The sequence below is a fragment of the Tachypleus tridentatus genome, chromosome 13, assembly GCF_004210375.1.
Source record: "Tachypleus tridentatus isolate NWPU-2018 chromosome 13, ASM421037v1, whole genome shotgun sequence".
NCBI lineage: Eukaryota > Metazoa > Arthropoda > Merostomata > Xiphosura > Limulidae > Tachypleus > Tachypleus tridentatus.
Window position 1 is genome coordinate 120,144,753 of NC_134837.1, and position 22,950 is coordinate 120,167,702.

Consider the following 22,950-nt stretch of genomic DNA (forward strand, 5'->3'; position numbering starts at 1 on the left):
TAGTCTGTATTTTGGGCCAAGCTTCTAGGTCTGTTGTCCGTAATTTTTAATTGCTGACCAGGGCAAAGACAACCAGCGAGCAGCACCATACCACCAACCATTCTTCGTAAGGGATTCACTGTCACTCTTATAACGCACCCATAACTTAAAGTGCTCAAAATGTTTTGCGGTGTGGCTCGACTGTGCATCCAGTTTGTCAGCTCTGTAATCCAGAGCTACACCAGGAGACCAACGACAAAATGCCCTAGCATATAATTATGCTCATATCACAAAATCGAAATTAACTATTTTCGATATGGATCAGACTTGAATTGTGTTTCGAATGAAGCGATAACACATTGAATACTTTTCCCATGGGTCTTCAACTAGTGATAATTCATATTGGTGGTCAGCTAAGAATTACAACTCTGAATTACTTCCATTTTTGATTCACAATTTTCCTGCAAAGCTATACGAAATGCTAGTGGCTCCTGATTTTGGACTGATAGGTTAGAATATACCAACAACTATTATATTACTTTTGGGGTTTGACTGTCACTTTTAGAGACCCAAAGTCGGGAGCGCAAGTTTGCGTCAACGGACCGCGAACTATAGATTCACAGTCTAAACACGTCAACCAATAGGCCACGCCTCGTCTTATATACTTTTTGAGAGGTGTTATTATATTTGTTACCCCAACAACAAATTCAGTGAGGGGATTTGGTCTTAACTCTTTGGGTGTCCCCAGAAATGTTAAAATATAGAGAATATAACATTATTAAGCCTGACTCTCTTATAGGATTCGTTTAACGCCCTTTTCTAGGAGTTCAGTGGCAGGTTTGAATGCTTGTATCGCTTAAAACCGGGTTTGCTACCCATGATGGATAGCCCATTGTATAGCTTCGTGTTTAACAACAAATGAACAAATAAACTGTTATGACAAAACTTCTGAAGGGTTGTCTTCGAAGGCTTGTAGATGCTGTTTTTGTATAGATCCCCCCCCCTCAGATATTCTGGATTTGCTTCTACATGGGTTAACCAGAAACGATCGTTTTTTTTCTCTGAATTGTAATAACCATTCTAATTAATGCACACTTTGCACCACAGAATAATATTGATGTCAGCCGGGTTGAAGGTGGCTAATTTGAATATCTTGTCAACTTAGTTCTTGTCTTCCAATCAGCTACTAAGCTGGGGTCACCATAACCGCAAGAAGAAAGTTTGTTTGTTTGTTTGTTTTAAATTCGCGCAAAGCTACATGAGGGCTATCTGCGCTAGCCGTCCCTAATTTTGCAGTGTAAGACTAGAGGGAAGGCAGCTAGTCATCACCACCCACCCACCGTCACCTTTTGGGCTATTCTTTTACCAACCAACAGTGGGATTGACCGTCACACCATAACGCCCCCATGGCTGAAAGGGAGAGAATGTTTGGTGCGACGGAGATTCGAAGCAAGAAGAAAGATTAAACCACTTAAAATGATTTATTATACAATCTCCTCGACCTCTTCGTTGAATAGATTGTTCCTGGATAGGCCTCGAATTATACAAAATGACGTTTAAAAAGTAAAATACATCAAGAAGTTTGTTCGTAAAACGTCGGTCGCATATATATTTATTTAATTTCTATAAAATAACTTTTATTCTGATTTATAATGTCCGTCGGAACTATATACGATCCATTCACTCTGTCTTCCGTTTATATTCACCTGCCTGACCACCTTTCTTATCACCGTTTACCCGTTCGATTATTCAATCGCCGCTCCGCCCTCTCACCCCTGGATTTAACATATAAAACGAATAAGAAGTTAACCGCTCGCCTATCCAGTTTTGACCCCCCTCTCCTCCCCTCGCAATGTTATAAGCTCTTCCATTCATACAATCAGCCATTTACATTAGTTTATTCTCTGCGTTATTCACTAACCCTATTCAACAAACTATTTATTAACCCACCCTTCCACCTATCTATGCAGTAAATAACACTCACTCACCCACTTATTTGTTGGTGATAAATATATGTTAATAATGCCCTAGCTTTTCTTTGAGCCCTTGCTAGCGACATCTCGTCTAGTTCTAACGCACTACTTTCATCACTAATTATGTTACACGTTTTCTTCTCCTTCTCCCTATCTCTGAGCAAAGACATTTGGCTCGTGTAAACTATAAGACAGTTTTTACAGTAAATTATAGAAACTGCTTGCAAAAAGAAAAACATTTGTGATGACGAGAAACCCACGTAAAATTAAAATGTATCTTTAGGCGGCTGGTATGGGTGTTAAAACTTTTATTAAAATAAAGTAGAGAACAACGTGTTGACCTGAAAATGACCTCAGCAGGTCAAAACGTTGTTCTCTACTTTATTTTATTAAAAGTTTTAACTCCCATGCCAGCCGTCTTGAGATACAAAGATTTGTTTGGAATTTCGCGCAAAGCTATTCGAGGGCTATCTGCGCTAGCCGTCCCTAATTTAGCAGTGTAAGACTAGAGGGAAGGCAGCTAGTCATTTCCACCCACCGCCAACTCTTGGGCTACTCTTTTACCAACGACTAGTGGAATTGACTGTAACATTATAACGCCCCCACGGCTGAAAGGGCGAGCGTGTTTGATGCGACCGGGATGAGAACCCGCGACCCTCAGATTATGAGTCGCACGCCTTAACCCGCCTGGCCATGCCGGGCCTATCTTATTATGTAAAATACACTACTGATCCGTTAAGTGTCTAGTGGGTGTAACTGTATTTTTGATATGTTTGTGTGACATATATATATCTTTTAGAAGACTTGTTATAAAGTTTGATTTAATCGGGACAGTCCCTATTTCTCTGTCTGGACTAGAAAAAAGTTAAAGGAAGTCTCGGTTTTTTGAACCTTCGGTTTAAAAGTTCAAACATCACATACACGTAAACAAGTGCTTTATGTAATTTATGATAACTATACAACATTTTTGTGCTTTTTAAAATTCAATTTTATATTAGTTTAGAAATTGAAGCGAGTGACAAAAATAATAACCTCAAGGTTTCATGGACTCCAGTCTATACTAATATAGTATCCGTTACAATGGTTTTGTAGAAAAGTTTAGAAAAATTCTGTGATTTTTCAACTAAAAATATGGAACATTTTATTTCATTATATTAACCATTTTTATACGAAACTTAAATTGCACTTTTGGTTAGGACTCTTCGTTCTGCTACAGAACCGAGTGGACGAACCATAAAGTTTTTTCCAGGCCACTTTCGTGAACATATTTTCCAATTTTTTTATCATAAAATGTGGCAATTCTAGTCACCAGAGGCTACGATATCTACAAAATCATGGTTATACAAGAAATTTGGCGAGTAATTAATTTTAAACATTGTGTTCAACCCTTCGTTCTTGGCTTGTATAAATTTGCTGACCATTCCATGTGCAAAGATTCGCAAAATGTTGCACATAGAATTCGTGTATCATATGATGTCGGCAACAGTTGAAGAGTAACAAATTCCATCGGTAATTTTTAGATCCAACTGTTGAGTTAAATCTAGTATTAATATTGAAGTATCATAATGTTGATTTCAAGGGTGACGAATGGCAACAGTTTATTCTGTTTACAATCATTCATATTTAGGGCTATCGTTATCGTTCTGCTGTGCGCCTCGTTCCTAAAGATACGTAGATTACACAAAAATAATGTTTTATGATCATAAAAGAAACTAAGTGCAAGGAAAACCTTTTAGCACAGAACTCGTAAGAATAACTGCAGATTCTGAATATATTCTATGGTAATTCTATAGTAACAACAGATACTGGCGCCTAAAGTAGGCTTATTACAGAAAAATAAATTAAACAGTATGCTTAAGTATGATTATTTTAATAATATATTTTTAATAAGACTACAGAAGTAAAGTTTTTTTTTTAATCTGCAATTTAGTAAAGTTTTTATGTATGTAGCTAATATATTTCGAACAATATATGGTGTGTATAAAAATTAAATTAATGCTCTTATTATTAGGCATAAGTTACTTTCCATTAAATATAAATTGTTACATTAGAACATTTTCAGAAAATAAAGTCACATAAAAGTTTTTTATAAAATTGTTACTGTCTTCGTAAGAAGCGGATTTGGTGTGTGCAAGCAGATATATTACGCGTAATCTACCCTTTATTTGATATAAAAAAAATTCTCAATAACCTCTTAAACTTCCATTTTTAAGATTAAAGATAGTCTCCTCAGTTAAAAACAGATTCCAGATATATAGTGAAGTAAAAGGACACAAAAACGCGTATATTTAAAAATCTGCGCAAACCCATAGTTAGGTTTTTGCGTATACGAAAATACGTTAGAGAACTTATCAAGTGAATGGTATACCTACTAACCAATTTCATAATTAAGTTTTTTTATGCTTAAATAAGCCTATGGTGAAAGTTTTCTCATGTCGATAAAGTAATAATTTAAAATTATTTAAGTAAAGAGGCTAAGAACGACTTTGAAACGTTCTGTATTTTTATAAAGATCACGTTACTTAATTAAGTTACATCAGTGCATGAGCTGGTATGTAAATTCCATTCTCTTAAGCCTAATTTAAAGAAACTGTCGAATAGTTAGTATTAAAAGAGTTCTAATAAGTACAATAAAGATGGAATACTTTTTGTGTTCAGTAAAATTTGTTCACCATTACTAAGAAGTCCTAACAGAAATAAAGTATAGAATTAAAACACAGAGGCTGTAAAAACATAGACAGAAATAGAAATTAGAAGTAAAAGTTGATTTCCGGTATCCTGTTATGTTCTACAAGACACCAGGATACAGGATACCGTTTTTAGCAACATTTAGATTTAGATACCGTTATCCGTAGAATATCGCCTTTTAGTCCACTATTTATTTTTTCCACATATATTTTTTGGAAAAGTGATTGTTTATATTTAAGCATCTTTAGTTTAATTAGTTTATTATTCTGGTTATTGAGTAAAATGCAAAATAAAAAAAAAGAAAGAAAGCAAACAATTTTCCCGATTATTAATAAGTGACAGGATACTTTTATAACTCCTAAACTTTAAATATAAAAAGTTATCTAAATATAAATACGATGAAACAGTATGCTAGGAAAGAATTATATTAATAAAATATTGCTTGATTATAAAATTACGTAAATACACGATTAAAGACAAGTGTTTGTTAGCGTAATTAACAAGTTAGTTACATTCAATATTATTAGACTTGAATCTTCCTGATGCAGTGTCGATACGTAGTGGATTACAATATCCACAGTATTATGAGCTCAAAATATATTTATGGCATTCGTTTTAACCCTAGATCCAACGACTGAGTGATTTATATGTCATCGACTTTGCACTGCTATACTCCTCCATTGTAGTTTGGTGCAAAAGTAATTTCATCGGAACGACGTAGCTTGCATTCTGTACCGTGTTTCATTTGTTTGTTTGTTTGTTTTTGGAATTTCGCACAAAGCTACTCAAGGGCTATCTGTGCTAGCCGTCCCTAATTTAGCAGTGTAAGACTAGAGGGAAGGCAGCTAGTCATCACCACCCACCGCCAACTCTTGGGCTACTCTTTTACCAACGAATAGTGGGATTGACCGTCACATTATACACCCCCACGGCTGGGAGGGCGAGCATGTTTAGCGCGACGCGGGCGCGAACCCGCGACCCTCGGATTACGAGTCGCACGCCTTACCCGCTAGGCCATGCCGGGCCACCGTGTTTCATTGTAAATAGTTAATCTGTAGTTATTTTTATTTACAGGTTTTGTTGTTTAATAACAGACGTTCTATTATGAGCTTTGAACATCGTTAAACTATGCAAACAAAACCTTCCAAAACAACAGAACGTGCGATGCAAGGGTTCGTGATTGAGCTGAATGACATGACACTCGGGTTCGATTCTACGTGATGGACAGAGCACAGATGGTCTATTGTGTGCTTTGCGTTAATCGTATATTTGTAGATTCTGTTATAGAGCAAAATACGAACATGGCTCTGTGGTTAGTGTGCTAGACTGTGGATTTGTGGTCCATTATTCGCATAGTGTTGTTGAAACAACAACAATAACGTACTCCGCACTTTGGGCCAAAAGTGCGTTATGAAGGTGATTGTTAAATCCAACTATTCGACCAGACAAAGAGTATTTTAAGAGTTGACGTCGTGTGATGTTGACTAGCTGCCTTCTCTCCTGTCTTATCAGTTCAAATTTAGGGGGCAGGTAACGCAAAATACCTTTGAGTGGTTTTTCGCAAGTATCCGAAAACAAACAAACCAAATTTATTAAAGTTTATGTGTTAAAACACCTGAGAAAGGAAGGCAAGCAAAATGGGTGGTCATCCGATTGCACACAGACTCTGAAATGTTTGTTTGCAAAAGCACAGCGAAACAATTTATTATTTTGTTTAATTATTTCAGTTATTGACGTTAAAAGTACTCTTGTCTTATTACAGAAAAATCACGTAAAGTATGTTATGTAGTTACGTGTTCTCAAAAAAGTAATATTTCAAAGAACTATATTAATACAAGTACATCTGTTAGCTACAGATTATTAAGTGTCCTCTCGGTGAGACAGCGATTTATAATGTTAAAATCCAAAGTACAAGGTGGATTGTTAAACGTGGCTTTGCTATAAAATAAATAGACTTTAAGCAAACGTACATCTTAAAAATTTAAAGAGAGGATATTTTATTTTTTTATACTTAGGTTTTTTAATATTTCATTAAGCAGTGACGTGTCAGAGGGACATGCATGTTTCTCAAGCTTTTTTGGTTGATTTTGTAGACATTTGGTAAAGCATTTCTGAGTACCGACTCTAACTCCTCACGTGCTAGCTGTTCTTAATTGACATATTTCATGTTCAACTGTAGATGGAGCATGGTATTTCTTTAATGAATAGATTTGAAACAGCTGTATTTGCTATGTGTATGACAGCTTACACGTACGCAAAGATCTCGCCAACAACACATCCAGAAATCTAAAGTAACACATTATTACAGTCCGTGCAGTTTTCACTGAATATAATGAATCGCTACAGTTTAATAAATAATTGTTTATTGGAAAATGTTCTGTTGTTTCAAGTCCAAACTCATTTCTTACCAGTTCTTTTATAATTTATAGATAACACTTCACAGTTTTAGCTCAACTACAGACTGACTGCCTCTATATAGTGACTCAGTATATTTAATATTTACTCATAAGGACTCTGCGACATAACAATCGCATAATTGTATCCTAAATACAATATTTTATCAAAGAATGTAAACACTACACTTTAAGTTTGTTAGGTACTACACGTTGACATCCAAACACTACACTAAGTTTGTTAGGCCCTACACATTGACATCAAAACACTACACTAAGTTTGTTAGGTGCTACACGTTGATATTTAAACACTGCACTTTTAATTTTGTTTCGTGCGACACTATGCAAACACTACATTTTAAGTTTTGTTTGTTGCTACACGTTGACATCTAAACACTACACTTTAAATTTTGTTAGGTGCGACACGTTGATATCTAAACACTACATTTCACGTTTTGTTAGATGCTAAAAGTTCATACTTAAACACTACATTTTGAGTTTTTTTAGGTGCTACACGTTGATATCTAAACACTACATTTCAAGTTTTGTTAGATGCTACAAGTTCATACCTAAACACTGCATTTTGAGTTTTTAGGTGCTATATGTTGATATCTAAACACTATATTTTAAGTTTTATTATGTGCTACACATTGATATCTAAACACTACGTTTTAAGATTTGTTACGTGATACACGTTGATATGCAAACACTATACTGAGTTTTATTAGGTGATACACGTTGATATCTAAACACTACATGTGGAGTTTTGTTAAGTACGCACGTTAATATCTTAACACTACATTTCAAATTTTCTTAGGTGCTACACGTTGATTTGCATACACTACAATACACTTTATTATGTTCTACACGTTGATATCTAAACACTACACTTTAAGTTTTTTTAGGTGCTACACATTGATATGCAACACTAAATTTTAAGTTTTGTTAGGCGCTACACGTTAATATCTAAACACTACATTTTGTGTTTTGTTAAGTGCTCAGGTTGATATCTAAACACTACTTTTTAAGTTTTATTAGGTTCTACACGTTGATATGCAAACACTACCGTGAGTTTTGTTAGGTGCTACACATTGATATCTAAACACTACAGTTTAAGTTTATTAGGTGCTACACGTTAATATCTAAACACTGTATTTTGAGTTTTGTTAGGTGCTACACGTTGATTTGCAAACACTACACAAAATGTTATTATGTGCTACACGTTGATATCTAAGCACTACATTTTGAGTTCTGTTAGATGCTACATATTGATGTCTAAGCACTACATTTTAAGTTTTATTAGGTGCTACTCTTGATATGCAAACCATACATATTAGGTTTGTTAAGGTGCTACATGTACGTATGCAAACACTACACTAAGTTCCGTAAGGTGGTACACGTTTATTTCTAAACACTATATTTTAAGTTTTGCTGATATGCAAACACCACACTAAGTTTTGTTAGGTGCTAGACCTTGATATCTATACACTGCATTATAAGTTTTGTTAGGTGATATACGTTGATTTGCAAACACTACACTAAGTTTTATTATGTGCAACATGTTGATATCTAAACACTAGATTTTAAGTTGTTAGGTGCTACACGTTGGTATCTAAACACTACATTCTGAGTTTTGTTTGGCGCTACACGTTAACATTTAAACACTATATTATGAGTTTTGTTATATGACACACGTTGGTATCTAAACACTTCATTTTAAGTTTGTTCGGTGGTACACGTTGATATGCATACACTACATTTTAAGGTTTGTTATGTGCTACATGTTGATACCTAAGCACTACATTTTGAGTTCTGTTAAATGCAACACGTTTATATTTAAATACAACATTTCAAGTTTTGTTAGGTGCTACATGTTGATTTGCAAACACTACACTAAATTTTATTATATGCTACACGTTGATATCTAAACACTACATTTTAAGTTTTGTTAGGTTCTACACGTTGATATGCAAACACTACGGTAAGTTTTGTTAGGTGCTACACGTTGATATGCAAACACTAAATTTAAGTTTTGTTAGGTGCTTCACGTTGATATCCAAACATTACATTAAGTTTTGTAAGGTGCTACATGTTGATATCTAAACACTATATTTTAAGTTTTGCTGATATGCAAACACCACACTAAGTTTTGTTAGGTGCTAGACGTTGATATCTAAACACTACATTATAAGTTTTGTTATATGCTACACGTTAATATCTGAATACATTTTACGTTTTATTAGATGCTACACGCTCATTTAAACAATGCATTCTGAGTTTTGTTAGGTGCTACACGTTGATATGTGAATACTACCTTTTAAGGTTTATTAGGTGCTACACGTTGATATGTGAATACTACCTTTTAAGGTTTATTAGGTGCTATACGTTTATATGCAAACAGTACGCTATATTTTATTATGTGCTACACCTTGATATCTAAACGCTACACTAAGTTTTGTTTGGTGCTACACGCTGATACGCAAGTGCCAAGTGCTTCATTTTACGTTGTTAGGTGCTACACGTCGATATTTAAATACTATATTAAGTTTTGTTAGGTGCTATGCGTTGATATGCAAACAGTACATTAAGTCTGTTATGTGGTACACGTTGATATCTAAACACTACACTAAGTTTTGTTAAGTCCTACATGTTTGTATGGAAACAGTACACTAAGTTTCGTTAGGTGCTACACGTTGATATTATATGAAAAGCTAAAGCAAGGAAGAGAAATTCGTTCATCATATTGTTTTTGTTTATTTTAACGTATAGAATCTATACTATTTTTATTAGCTTTAACAAACATATCTCTGTTGTGCTCCTAAGTAGTTTTTGTTTATTTTTTAACTCAAGCACATCTTAAAGTACACGATGGAACCAAGAAAGATTATTACAAATGGTAATCGAATTTCACGAGATTTTCAAGAAGTCAGATGTGGGCGAGAGTTGTGTTCAGGTCGCACAAATAATGGAATTGGCCACGATGTGGCAACAGTGACAAAGGATGACTTTTCTAAAAATACCCATTCGACCCACCACATGGCTATAAGAGCAGCAAACAGTGAAGATGACCATGATACAGAAGAAGAACCCAAAGAATCGAATATTCTGAACATCTTCGACCATTTGGATCATTCCGTTCTTCAAACTCCTTTTTCTCTTGGAGTGCCCAGTGTTTCTCGGGTTCTCCAGTATCTCAGAAATGGCACCCAGGAAGTCAAGGATGTGATCCTAAATGAATGTAACTTGATTTACGAGTGTAAAGTTTGTCGTAGCTTGTTCCGCAGTCTTGCCAATCTCTTAGCACATAAACGATTCTACTGTAAGAAGTTTTCGAATGAAAGCTTTGGACACATTGATAAGAAGGCCAGTCTTTCTGTTTCTGATGAATCAGTAAAGAAGCGATCAAGTCTAGATGCTCAGAAAGACCTAACTAGTGACGACACAAGTCCACCTCACATAGATTGTTGTAATTCATCAGTGCAAACCGAGGAAAATAAAGAAAGAGATGTTACGGGCATCCCTATTGTAAAAGAATCTTCGTTTTATATTGATAGTCTACAGAAGGATCTGAAAAAAAAAATTTGTTATGAAGAAATAGCAGTAGATTTAAAACCAATAGAAGGTAATTCAAATGCCGTGTTTCAGGTGATTAAGTCTAGTCAAGTAGATACTAAAACAAGCAATGAAATGCTACGTGGTGAACAGGTTATTCTACAGAGAACAACGGAAGGTAAAATGGACCTTGTAGAGGATTGTATGCCGGAGGAGTTACCGCCTTCAGGTGCACCTTTCAGTAGGGCAAAACGTCTTGGAGGCAGGTCTGATTGTAACATCAAGACCTTAACATGTCTCCGTTGTAGAACTCGTTACACGTCTTTAAAGACACTTAATCTTCATATGATGACAGTCCATGCCCCAAAGAGAACGTATTTCCCGTGTCCTTTCTGTGAGACAACCTTCGTCCAAATGTGGGGTGTTACCCGACACCTGATGACTGTCCATAAAAAGACCAAAGATCAAGTTGATCGGCTGAGAGGAAGGATTAAACGTCGAGCATTTGTGAAAAATATCGAAACTGATACTGATATCGAAAGCGGTCGTCGGAACAATAATTCTGAAGAGAATAACGACCCTATAAGCGACTTACGGCACACTTTGAAGTATTTCAAAAAGCAGTCGCAGACCAATCGAAATTTCCAGTTTCATCACTGTTCAAAATGTTGGAGAGTGTTTGGTCGCCAATCGTCTCGGATAAGCCACGAAAAATTTTGCTTCTTTAGTCCGAAAAAAACGAAAAAGAAGTTCAAAAGTGAAAAAGACTCGACTAAAAGCTTAACTAGTGTCTGTGAAAACGTTAAATTGAAATCAAACAAGACAACTAAAACAAATGTGATTATAAAAAGACAAAAGAAAATTATTAGAAGTCCTAAAAATGGCGTCCTAAGTTGTCATTTGGCACAAACTCGACAACCAAATTTGGAAGAGAAGGTTTTAGCTTTAATTAACAGCGATACTCTAACTTGTCAAAAATGTAACAGAAAATTTTCAACTTATTCAAATCTTCGGCGACATGTAGCCATTCATGTAGGCTGGCGTCGATTTAAGTGTAAGCATTGTTCTTATAAGGCGTACAATAGATCGGACTGTCGCAACCATGTGAAACGCGTCCATCTTGGCGTTGGTGCTGCTATTGCCAAAGTCGAACGAATGATTGTACACCTTCCTGCTCTTAACAGTACGTCAATAACGCTAGAAAATGAAACTAGTCATAACAGTGCGGGTCACGTGACGACGCCACCATGTACAAGAAGTTTACAGCTTACTTCAACAAAGTCGAAAAGAAAATTAAGTGCGAGAACAGAAATCGTTAAGACAAATAAAAGAAAATCGACATCTAATGGATCGCAGTCAGAAAAACACAGGAACCGTCGATCCAAGTCTAACTCTTCTAGTCGCTCTTCGTCTTTAAAAACTTCACCGTCTGATGGCTCATCTAATCATAACTCCTGTTTTCCCCGCCATTCGTCTCCGTCTGCATCATACTGTGAGCCGAGTTCTATATCTACTCTAGTTACTCGCGCAGGGATTTACCCTTAAAAGTGTCGCGTGCTATTCCCATCCAAAATGGGCACCTGTACCTCACGCACGGAGAAAAAAATGACGGATTAATCAATTCAACACTCTTCAGGTAAGGATTATAAATGTTCTGGGACAGAATGTACAGGAATATTTGGTCATCTAAGTAATAGAGAAAATTAACACCTTTCAGTTTCACAACTACTGCATGTAAGTTGCGGTATTTCTATCATATCGACTCTTATACCATTAGCACAATTACGGAGAAGGTGAAAAATGGCCCTAGCAGCGTGATTTTATGGCGGAAATGAATTTGTTAACAAAACATCAGTTTTTTTCTTTTTTTATCAAATACAAAGATCAATTTGACTGGATTTTTTAGTTATCTTTAAATGTGTATATACATATAGCATGATATAATTAATCTAAGTTTGTGTCTTAACTTGTATTGTTATCATATAAATCATATACAAATGTTTGTATGGGGCTTCCAATATAATATTGGCTCTGTTCGCCAGCTAGAGTAAACCAGTCATTAAGACCAGATTTGGTTCAAATTGTGTTTCGTAACGTACTGTTGTTAGTCTTAAATTTAAATACTCCAGATATAGGCATTGAGCCAATCCACTTCTATAAAACTTTTTCGTTCGCTTTAAAGCTTATCGAATTAACCCATCAGATTTATAGTTTGTAGTCCAGTTTTTAAAAATAGTGATATGTCTTTTAAAGCGCTATCTACTGGTCGTAATTATAGTTAATGGAGGCAAAAATAGAAAGTTTTAAAATGATATTTTTCTACTACACAAACACTATGAGATAGTCATTATTTGTATGTACTGTTTCAATAAAATAAAAGTTTGTCAAACAAATTAAAAGTCATTATTGCTTCACAGTCAAATAGTAAAGTCTTTGAGGTTGTGTTTTTGTTGTTTTAACTAATGTAAGTACATTTAATGATTTCGTATTTGAAATAAAATGTTTTTCAAAATACCGTATTTCTTCTTATTTTGTTATAGCAAAACTTTGACAAAAAAGAAAGAAAAATCCGAGAGATAACGGAAAGGAACATTAAAAAGTAATTTAAAACTTCACTTTACAGAAAAGGCTAACTTAAATGTGTGCGTTCCATACACGTCAAATTAGGGTTAAAGATATTTTATTTTATTTGTGTGTTTTTATTTAATGTAGATTTTAATGGATTAATGCTCATTTTTATTGTACTTTTCGATAAGTAGCAGGGCCTATAAATAAACTACATAACCACTGCTTAAAGTTATATATTCATATTATTTGTTAGCTAACCAACATCATAACGTTGTCTGTCTCAGCTTGTAATCAGATTAAAATAAAAGAAGTAAATGTCGGTAAAAGTTTCATATATATTTCTTTTAGTTGTCTGGATACGTAACTGACTTTTGACAGATATTCCATATTTTATGTATATATATCCGGTTTACTCATTATTTTGAACTGTAAAAAACCTCTTTTGATATGTTTAAGGGATATACAGAAAATTATATTTTAAATATTAAAAACATATATGTATTCATATATTGTCATTTATTTTAAGTTTATATATACACACACACACACACACACACACACACACCAATTTAAGAATACTACATGATTTATTAGTGGAGTATTTACGTAAAATTCAAGTTGTTTATCCAAACTTAAGCTATTGTAGACATAACCTTATTATACATGTCAGATTTTGCAAAATAAATAAAGAAATAAAGTAAAAAACGTTATATAAAGGTAATGTGACTCCAAAACTTCTGATAGTATAAAACAGATGGTATTATGTGTGGAAAATATAGAAACGCGAAATTAATGAGATGATGTTATATATGCGAAAATAATAATAATATGCCTAAAAATAGTGATGTGAAATAAATGTTACACTTTCGCAGCGAGTGACCTCTGTTGATGAAAAACGTATTTACGAAATTTTAATAACAAAAACTCACTTTTCAGCGAGTAAATATTGTTCCTTAACTTTTGATTTTTAGCCTATAAGTGCATGTAACTTCACAAGTATGATGTTTAGGAGATGGATATTCTAAAAAGAAATCGGAATTACCATGTTTCTCCTATGTGTTATATTGGTGACTTCCTAACTGTTATTCTTCAGGTCAAGGCCTCACACGTGCTGTTTCCCGTAAATTTCATTTCCTGTCTTTAACATGATGTGATCAATTACGTAATTATAAAAACAACTTCCCGCTCTTATTATTTTTTTCTTGTGTTCTTTCTCTGAGTAATAGTGAAGAAGGGGATAATACTCAAGCCCCTACCTTGATGTACCAAAAGTGCCTCTTTTGATTCCCCTTTCTCATTTACAAAAACGTTTCAACAACTTTTAAAATATACATCTGATTCCACACCGTGCTTGCTGTGAGATAAAACGATTTTAACTTTGAAATAAATAGAACACAAGGACTTGTAAGTATTTACAGTAAAAATAATATTACAAAAAGAAAAGCAGTGATACACTATTAAAGTATTAGTATACAATAATTTACTGTTTAGTTTTAAATTTTAAAGTGTTTATGAAACAATCGAATAGGAATAAAAAACAGCTGTATTTGTTTCTTGTAGTTTTTTTTTGTCCTATTTGTTCCAGGGGCAACTCATAGTCTCTTTTATTCCTAGCCCCACAGTGGTACAGCGGTATGTCTGCGAATTTATAAGGCTAGAAAACGGGTTTCGATACTCGTTGTAGACAAAGCACAGAAAGACCATTGTGTAGCTTTGTGGTTAACTTTTATCATCATTTAGTCTCCTCTAATATTTTACCTTTCTCCTTAAAAAACAAAAATCAAAGTTGCCTTACGATATTTGAAAAGTATCCTTTTTGTCCCTGAAAAAATTGCTACCGTTTAACCTAGCGTTACTGCGAAAAAGTAAATACAAAATCGAAGAAAATATTAACAAGCATTTATTCGCTTAGAATGTAATCAAATCGCGCAGTGTAAATTGCCCTTGTCCCTTATTTAGGATGTATATGCAAGTTTTTAAAAACATACTTTTGTTTTAACGAACATTACTGGCCTGGCATGGCCAAGCGCGTAAGGCGTGCGACTCGTAATCCGAGGGTCCCGGGTTCGCGCCCGCGTCGCGCTAAACATGCTCGCCCTCCCAGCCGTGGGGGCGTATAATGTGACGGTCAATCCCACTATTCGTTGGTAAAAGAGTAGCCCAAGAGTTGGCGGTGGGTGGTGATGACTAGCTGCCTTCCCTCTAGTCTTACACTGCAAAATTAGGGACGGCTAGCACAGATAGTTCTCGAGTAGCTTTGTGCGAAATTCCAAAACAAACAAACGAGCATTACTACTCAGTGACAATATATATGTATATATTATAAAATTCAGTTTGTTTCTTTGTTTTTTTAATTTCGCACAAGGCTACTCGAGGGCTATTTGCGCTAGCCGTCCCTAATTTAGCAGTGTAGCATGTTTGGTGACGGGGATGCGAACCCACGACCCTCAGATTAAATAAAATTTAGATTTTGAAAGAAATGGATAATTAACACTCCATATCTGATAGGTGGTGCATTTTCCGCTTTCTCGGTAATTTTTTGTTATTACATGCTTCTCTGTAAATTAATTTTTCTTGATAAATTATATAGTTGGTATATTTTCATTCCTTCTATTGACCATCTTAACCTACCCCTTGATACACACTTACTATTGAATAATGCTGATAAGAATAATAACAAAAATAAAATAAAGCTCCATTTCGTGTTGAGTATGATATGTTAAATGATTGAATTTGTATTTATATAACGATATTTAAATAACTGTACTTCAAATATCCGGGTATAAAACTGCATATTTTAATAATAATAAAAGTATACAGCGCCATCTAAATTTTATTAACACTGACTCTCACTTTTGTGTGGGTAACATGGAAAACTGAACAAAACAATCAGGTCAAGTCGCTAGACGATTATTTTAACAAACAGAACACTACTAGCAGCCATTGATTCGAGAAGAGGCGTTCCCCTTGTTAAAAACAAAACAAAACGGAAACAAACTCTGACTGTGAAAACGTGCATCTGTGAGTAGATTTAAGGACTAAAATTTTAAGTTTTTACACAGATTCATTGAAGAAATCAAGCCAACGTTTAATAACACATATTAAATATTTCAAATTAGGCTATTCCCACTGTCAAAATAAAATTTATGAATAATTTTACCGGATAAAAATAAAATAAGGCGAGACAATCTCGTTTTAAACATTTATTGCTATTTTTAAACTCTGGCTTTATTCATTTGATATATGTGCGTGGATTTCGGGACTTAAACTTGTTAAACTTTTTTCTTTCTAAACCTCGAATACTAACTATAGAGGAACTATAGAACACCTAAAACTTTTACTGCTCTCTATTTTTTATAGCATTGTACTTTTAAATTTAAGTAAGGTGTTATTCTTTAAAAAAAACTTATCAACCCTCTTATTAACCACACAGGTTCTTGTATTTTTATGAACTACGGACAAAATATACAGAACAGTCTTGAGTAATGACTTTATGAATATCTGAAAGGCGTAGTAAATATGTTTGTTTTAACAGATATTATAGTTCAAGCTGGACTTGTGAGGACAGTCCAATATTTAAAAAAATTCTGTCACTAGGACTGGAGTTTGTTTACATCTTGTTTTTATAATAATAATAAATTACTGTTATATATCCCTAACATTGTACGTATACTGTACAACCTGAATGAATATTAGGCCTACATATATAGTTTCTTTCACGTTCGATTTTCTGAATATCGGCCTTCCGGTAAAACTGAATTAACATTTTGTGACGTATGAGTTTGCTCCTTTTACAACAGTGAAATGATGGTGTTTTGAAATTCTCTATATTTTTTTTTAAACAAAAGCATTTTTAAAACATGCCTTTCTTTCTTCAAATAAGGTAAAATATTATATACATAGCTAATTAACCATATATTTTAAAAGTAAATACTAAACCTTTTAATATCAGTGAACAAACGTCTTAAAATGAAGAACGTAGAAAGCAGATTGGTTGCATGTTTACATTTGGCCTACATGTATAAACCTACGAGGTGAAATACATTTTTCTTGTCCATACAGTAGAGCACCTAACAATGAATAAAATCAAATTTAACCAGTTCAATCAAGTCTTTTTTGAAGCTTTTCTCTCACAAAAATTGGAGAATAAAGCAAAAAAAAAAATTCGTTTAATTATTTATTGTGGCTTCGGGTCTACGACGCCGTGAAAAGCGCCCTTTGTTTCTAGGCCTTTTTCTACGTCTTTCAGGGGCTTCAGGACGTTGCCGGTGAGAAGTGGTAAACTGACTGTCACCAGACTTGGTTTCGATGTCGTCGGAACTCTGAGATGTGTTTTCCTTTTCTTCTTCAGGGGCGTCCGCTTGAGCACTGGCCTTGGACTTTGAACGCGTTAGGAAAGAGGGCAACGTAGGTTTCAATAATGCTGAAATATTAGGTGTAGGCAAGGGCTTCCGGGTTTTCCGCCGAAATAGCTGGATTCCAGTACCTACTAACCCACGAGGCCTACTCTTGTTACCGTTACTTTGATCTTCGTTAAATGGACTCGAGAGAGGTTGATTATTTTCTTGTGGTTCTATGTCTTCTTCGTCTGCAGAGGCAGTTGAATCATGGTCACTGTTCGAATGGCTGTCTTTCGCTCGAGATTTCTTTGTTTCGGTAGTAGAGCCTTCCTCAGTATTTTCGACAATGTCACTTCCCCCCTCTAAGTTGTCCACCGATTTGTCCCGGTTGTGTTTACGATATCGCCTTGCGTCAGCCGAAAATGCAAAGATCAGGATAAAAAACAAAATGGCGAAAGTAGTGATCGTCAGTGGCCGCTGCAAGTAAAATAACATTGGAGTGAGTAACGTTGAGGTAAAATATTTTTCCGCCTGGGGGATCCATTTTGTTGAAAATAAACCAGAAACTGTAACGAAAATTTATGTATTATTACGGAAGCGTTAGACATTTGGAACTGGAGAAAAAAACAGAAAAAAACTGTAAACATTACTAAAATAAATAATAAAATATTTCGATTACTTGAAACATGCAAGGTATATATATATATATATATATACGTACTTTAATAAACTAATTGTGTGGTTTTATTGTTACACTGTAAGTTTTTTAATGTTTGAAGTGAGGAACAACTCTGAAGGAAAATACAAGTGAAATAATGTTAATTAAAATAAATAGTAATAATGGAACATTCGATGTTTTCAAAAGATTAAAACTACACATTGCATTTTAATAATATAATCGTGTCATACTTATTTTTCTTATCTGGGTGCCGTGTAATTCGAACGTTTTTTTTTTTTCTCGTGTCTTACACAGACATAATTCTTTTATTTTTTTAATATAACTGAAACATTATATGTTTATATACATATCACCCTCTTTTGGGGCAGGTGTAGCCCATTATTTATTCTGCCCGTACTATGAATCCAACTTGTTACTGTTAAATATGTTCAGTATTTTTGAACTAGAGGTATATTATAAGAGTGACGGTAATATCTCATTAGTTAGTTAAACAGTTGACGGTGAGAGCTGTTAAGTAGGTGCAGTTTATCTACTCTCTGTTCAAAATTAGATGTGACGAAGCGCCGTTGTGTAGTTTTGCACGAGAATTCTAAGCATAAAAAAGAAATACGTTATTGCTATATGGGAAAAACACCAATTTTCAAACTTACACGTCATTTAAAAAAAAAAACACCATGGTTTAAATATTATATTTTGTAAATGCAAATATTTGTTGATTTGCTTTGACATTTTGAAAAAAATTATAATTTTCAGGAAGTGAGGAAGCACAAACCAGCATGAGCTTAATAGTTATTAGTGACCTGAAAAGCAAAAATGTTATAAGAAACTAAGAATTATATACACTTACCATAGCTAGGTTTATCAGATGTTCCAGTGTAACTGGGATAAGCCCAGTTTTAACTCCATTTTTGTTTTGGTTTTTTGCTCCTATCAGAAACAGTAAAAGTAATATGAACTTTAATGATGAGAAACCCATTTTTTAGAAATAAAAGTTTGGAGACGGCTTGACTAGGAACCTGGGGTTGACGTAATATGGTCCATATTTACAATAAAGTTTTTGTTGTTCTTTTTTGAATACCCAGTCAAGCACGTTTGTTGTTTTATTTATTATATTTCTAATTCTATGACTTTTAACTTTTTTTGTGTCCGTGGTTTTAAATCGGGATGTAACAAATACCGGATTATTTGGCAACTGTACAAAGTGTGTTGTGGTAATTAATTAAAACGATTTCAGAGATGTTACGGTATTACCCCGTGTGAAGAAAAAGATCCGGTTTTTCATCCTATAGTTCTGGTAACCATAGCCAGTATTTACCTGAACGTTATTCTGAAAGCTGGGATGCATTTATTACTAGCTATGTTATAAGTATGTTAAACTGGTTATTTGGATTTGTTTGTTGAATTTTGCGCAGAGCTACTTGAGAACTATCTTCACTAGCCGTCCCTAATTTTGGAGTGATAGACAAGAGGGACAGAAACTAGTCAACATATCAATCGCCAACCCATGGGCTACTCTTTATCAATGAATAATGGGATTGACCATAATTTTATAACCCCCTTCCCCCAAGAATGAAAGGGCGAGTGTATTCGAAGGCGGGATTGTTAATCGAGTGTCCAAACTATTAAGTCATTCCAGGCGTCAACATACTTTCAAAATTTGAAAAATACCTTATGTGCCCAGGAGCTAATTTTCCATGTCAAAGGTCTTTACGGGTTAAATATAGCTGACCTAAATTTGAAGAAAAAATATCTACCAGTAAAATGTCTCTCTGAACCAAATAGTAGGATTGACTGTCATTTTTATAACGCGCCACACCAGAAAGAGTAGGGCGTGTTCGTTGGGATTACGTCTTGAGTTTTAGACTCTTGGATACATTGTTCAACATAACAATCACTAAACACGACAGGGCTTCGATGATACGAAAATGTTTTTGTTGTTTTTTGTTTTTTGAATTTCGCGCAAAGCTACACGAGGGCTATCTGCACGAGCTGTCCCTAATTTAGCAGTGTAAGACTAGAGGGAAGGCAGCTAGTCATCACCACCCACCGCCAACTCTTGGGCCACTCTTTTACCAGCGAATAATGGGATTGAATGTTATATTATAACGCCCCCACGGCTGAAAGGACGAGCATGTTTGATGTAATATGGATTCGAACCCGCGACCCTCGAATACGTAAATGACCTAAAAGTGACTTGTTTTACAGAGGCTTCTTTGTAAGTTTTGAGTTATAAACTAAAAATCAACTCTGTTTGAAATCACTGTTTTTTGTTTTCAACTAATTCCTGAAATTCTACTTTCATTTTAGGGCACTTCCTGCGATTTTTGCGTTCGGAGCGTACCTAGAAACACGACTTCTATGTATATACAAAAGGTAATTCACGTGTTCACGATTTGTTGTTTGCCCTTTAGTACAAAGTTACTGGTATCAACACCAATAAAATATTAAAAAACATTGATATGGTGGACAGTACTTTGCAGAATAAAGAAAATGCAGTATTTAAGACTCGTTTCTTTGTTTTATGCCAAATGTATTCTTATTAAGCTTGAAAGGAAATTTATTAGATGGTCGGTTTCGTTAATCAGTAACGTGAACAATGAACAATGAGAACTCGCTTGTTTTAAGGTAAAGTTGTACAACTTCCGCAGTGGAGATCGAACCACAAAATTTAGTGTTACAAAACGTGAAACTAGGCGCTGAGCCACCAGAAAAAGTCACTGTCTTTTTTTTTAAAGTGCAAACCTACTTTGTAGATTAACTGTGCTGTATCCGCCATAAAATTGAACCTATGATTCTAAAGACAAGTAAAAAGTTAAGATAGAAATATATGTGTGACACACTATTAAATGTCATATACCGTCAGATCAGTTGTTTACACACAAAGGAGTATTCTGTGAAACTTACTCTTCTGGGAAAAAGAAATAAACAAGCAAAAAAAAAAAACTATTTCATTCGCACTCCAGTGGCTCAGCGTCAAGTCTCAAGGCTTGATCTAGACACTGATAACCGGAGTGGGCACAACACATATAGCCCATTGTGTAGTTTTGTGCTCAACAATAAACTTTTCCATTGAAATTTAAGAATATTTTAGTATAATATTTTTAACGTAAACGAAAGGCTTCAACACAAAGTTCCAAACTAATTCTTAGCCATTGTATTTAACATGTAACCAAAGAAGTTTGTTCTGTCATATAGAAAAAACAACAATATTACAGATATATTTGACTAAATGCACGATATATTTAATATTTACAGCGTATTACGACTATACAGCCATGGGTAAGAAAAATTATATGTCACGTTAAGATTATATGTTGGTTGTTAAGTCGATGAAACGCGGTGAATAACATTACGTTCAATTTAAAATTGTGGATCGAAGAACTGAAGGACAACTCGCTCTTCAGCGCTCCCTTAAGTCTGCTTTTGAGAGGATAAAAGAATAAAATGATAATAATAATAAGAAAAACAAAACAAAACAGAAGCCATGAAGTGCACTCCAAACACTGAGTAGTACTGTTATGTTTTCTGGTAAATGTTTGTGATATCGTTTGGTATTTCTGTAATTAAATGATATTAAATACCTCTTAGTAGCTCAGTCGTAAGTTTGAGGGCTCACACTGTTTAAAATCGGGTTTCGATACTCGATGTGGGTATATCTCAGATAGCCTTTTGTGTAGCTTTGCGCTTAACATTAAGCAAAATATATTAAATAAAAGTTTAAATTATGTACATATAGTTGGTTTTCTTTTTGGTACGCATCATTGTTAAAATCTTGGAAAATTAAAAAACGTTTGGCCATGGCTATAGATATATATTAAATAAAATGTGGAATTCTTACGAACCATAGTTAGAGGTACTGCAGAGCCTTAAACGTCTTGGTCAGAGGGGCCCGTGGTTAGAGTACCCTACACTGGTAGTCTTCTAGTCCAAATGACTGGAAAGTAAAGAGTTTCTTCATTTTATATGTCTCCTTTTCGCATGACCTACATAACATGACCGATCATAAAGGAACCCAACTAGTTTTCTATTGTCGTAGTAGTTGTGGTGCGTAAGAGGGGACGAGGTGAGGGGGGAGGATAGAGAGAAGGAAGATGCACTTATCCTTTGTTCTCACTGTCGTGAGCCACGTGTTTCGTTTTAAAACTAGTTCTGTTCATAAATAAAAGAAGGAAGGAGGGAAGTGGGGATCTCCAAGTATTCAAAATTTTATATGGGTTTAACTTAAATAATACTTTGACGTAGTTTAAATATATGAAATGCTACAGCTATAGTACGCATCCTTTGTGATGTGACAACGTGATTTAGCAAATAATGCTAAATGATGATTTTTGAAAATCATGATGATGATGATGAAGTAAACCATGATTTTTGACAACTTACCATATCTACAATTGCTTAATAAATACAAACACTGACGTTTATTTTCATTATTTTCTTGTGTTTAAGGTTTAAATCTTGAAGCGACATCAAACCTTTATTCATCGCACGTTGCATATAAAATAAATCAACGATATATAACTGAGACTGGGTTAATAAAGGCCTTTATTAGGTCAAGGCGTTTTCCGGCAAACAGGGAAGAACTCTACCGATGTGAATATTTTTAAACGGACCCCTTGCGTACTTCATATCTCAAAGCGCCCTCTTTCTAGTCTATGAGTGTGCACGAGTTGTAAAACAACTTCAGGAATGAGGCCCAACACTTATTTTTTCCCGACGAGATTCGTGACTGTTAGGCGGGAAAACCTAACTATCATTTAAGTATAAAAAACAAAACAAAA

The 22,950-nt window shown here is 34.6% G+C and overlaps 2 protein-coding genes across 14 annotated transcripts in view; one reads left to right on the forward strand and one right to left on the reverse strand.

Annotated features, from left to right (window-relative positions):
• The window catches only part of LOC143240359 (uncharacterized), a 35,791-nt gene that overhangs the window by 2,710 nt on the left and 10,131 nt on the right, over nt 1-22,950 (forward strand). For 6 of the 11 annotated variants that reach the window (XR_013021728.1, XR_013021729.1, XR_013021722.1 and 3 more), the window contains exon 2: nt 9,884-12,221. The exons of 1 other annotated variant lie outside the window; for it this stretch is intronic. Coding sequence is in view for 1 of the 10 variants with exons in the window: in XM_076482673.1 (XP_076338788.1) it covers nt 9,902-12,130 (2,229 nt within the window). In the remaining 9 variants the exon portion in view is untranslated. Of the gene's footprint in view, nt 1-9,883; nt 13,101-13,125; nt 13,657-20,479; nt 20,546-22,950 lie in introns of those variants that run through there. 4 more of the 11 variants (XR_013021727.1, XR_013021726.1, XR_013021725.1 and 1 more) reach the window with 3 other exon arrangements.
• LOC143240364 (uncharacterized) lies at nt 15,932-22,171 on the reverse strand. 3 transcript variants are annotated; one of them, XM_076482683.1, is made up of 3 exons: nt 22,015-22,110; nt 19,020-19,099; nt 15,932-17,970 (listed from the first exon to the last, which is right to left on the reverse strand). In XM_076482683.1, exons 2-3 carry the CDS (start codon nt 19,020-19,022, stop codon nt 17,323-17,325), a joined length of 651 nt encoding a protein of 216 aa, XP_076338798.1. In that variant the 5' UTR covers nt 19,023-19,099; nt 22,015-22,110; the 3' UTR covers nt 15,932-17,322. The 3 variants fall into 3 exon arrangements, with proteins under 3 accessions (XP_076338798.1, XP_076338797.1, XP_076338796.1); XM_076482682.1 differs by lacking the exon at nt 19,020-19,099 and having other exon boundaries at nt 22,015-22,171; XM_076482681.1 differs by lacking the exon at nt 19,020-19,099 and having other exon boundaries at nt 15,932-18,059; nt 22,015-22,108.

Excerpts from the sequence above, each read along its gene's own strand:
- LOC143240364 (XM_076482681.1), bottom strand. The coding sequence starts at position 17,988 with ATGTTATTTTACTTGCAGCGGCCACTGACGATCACTACTTTCGCCATT.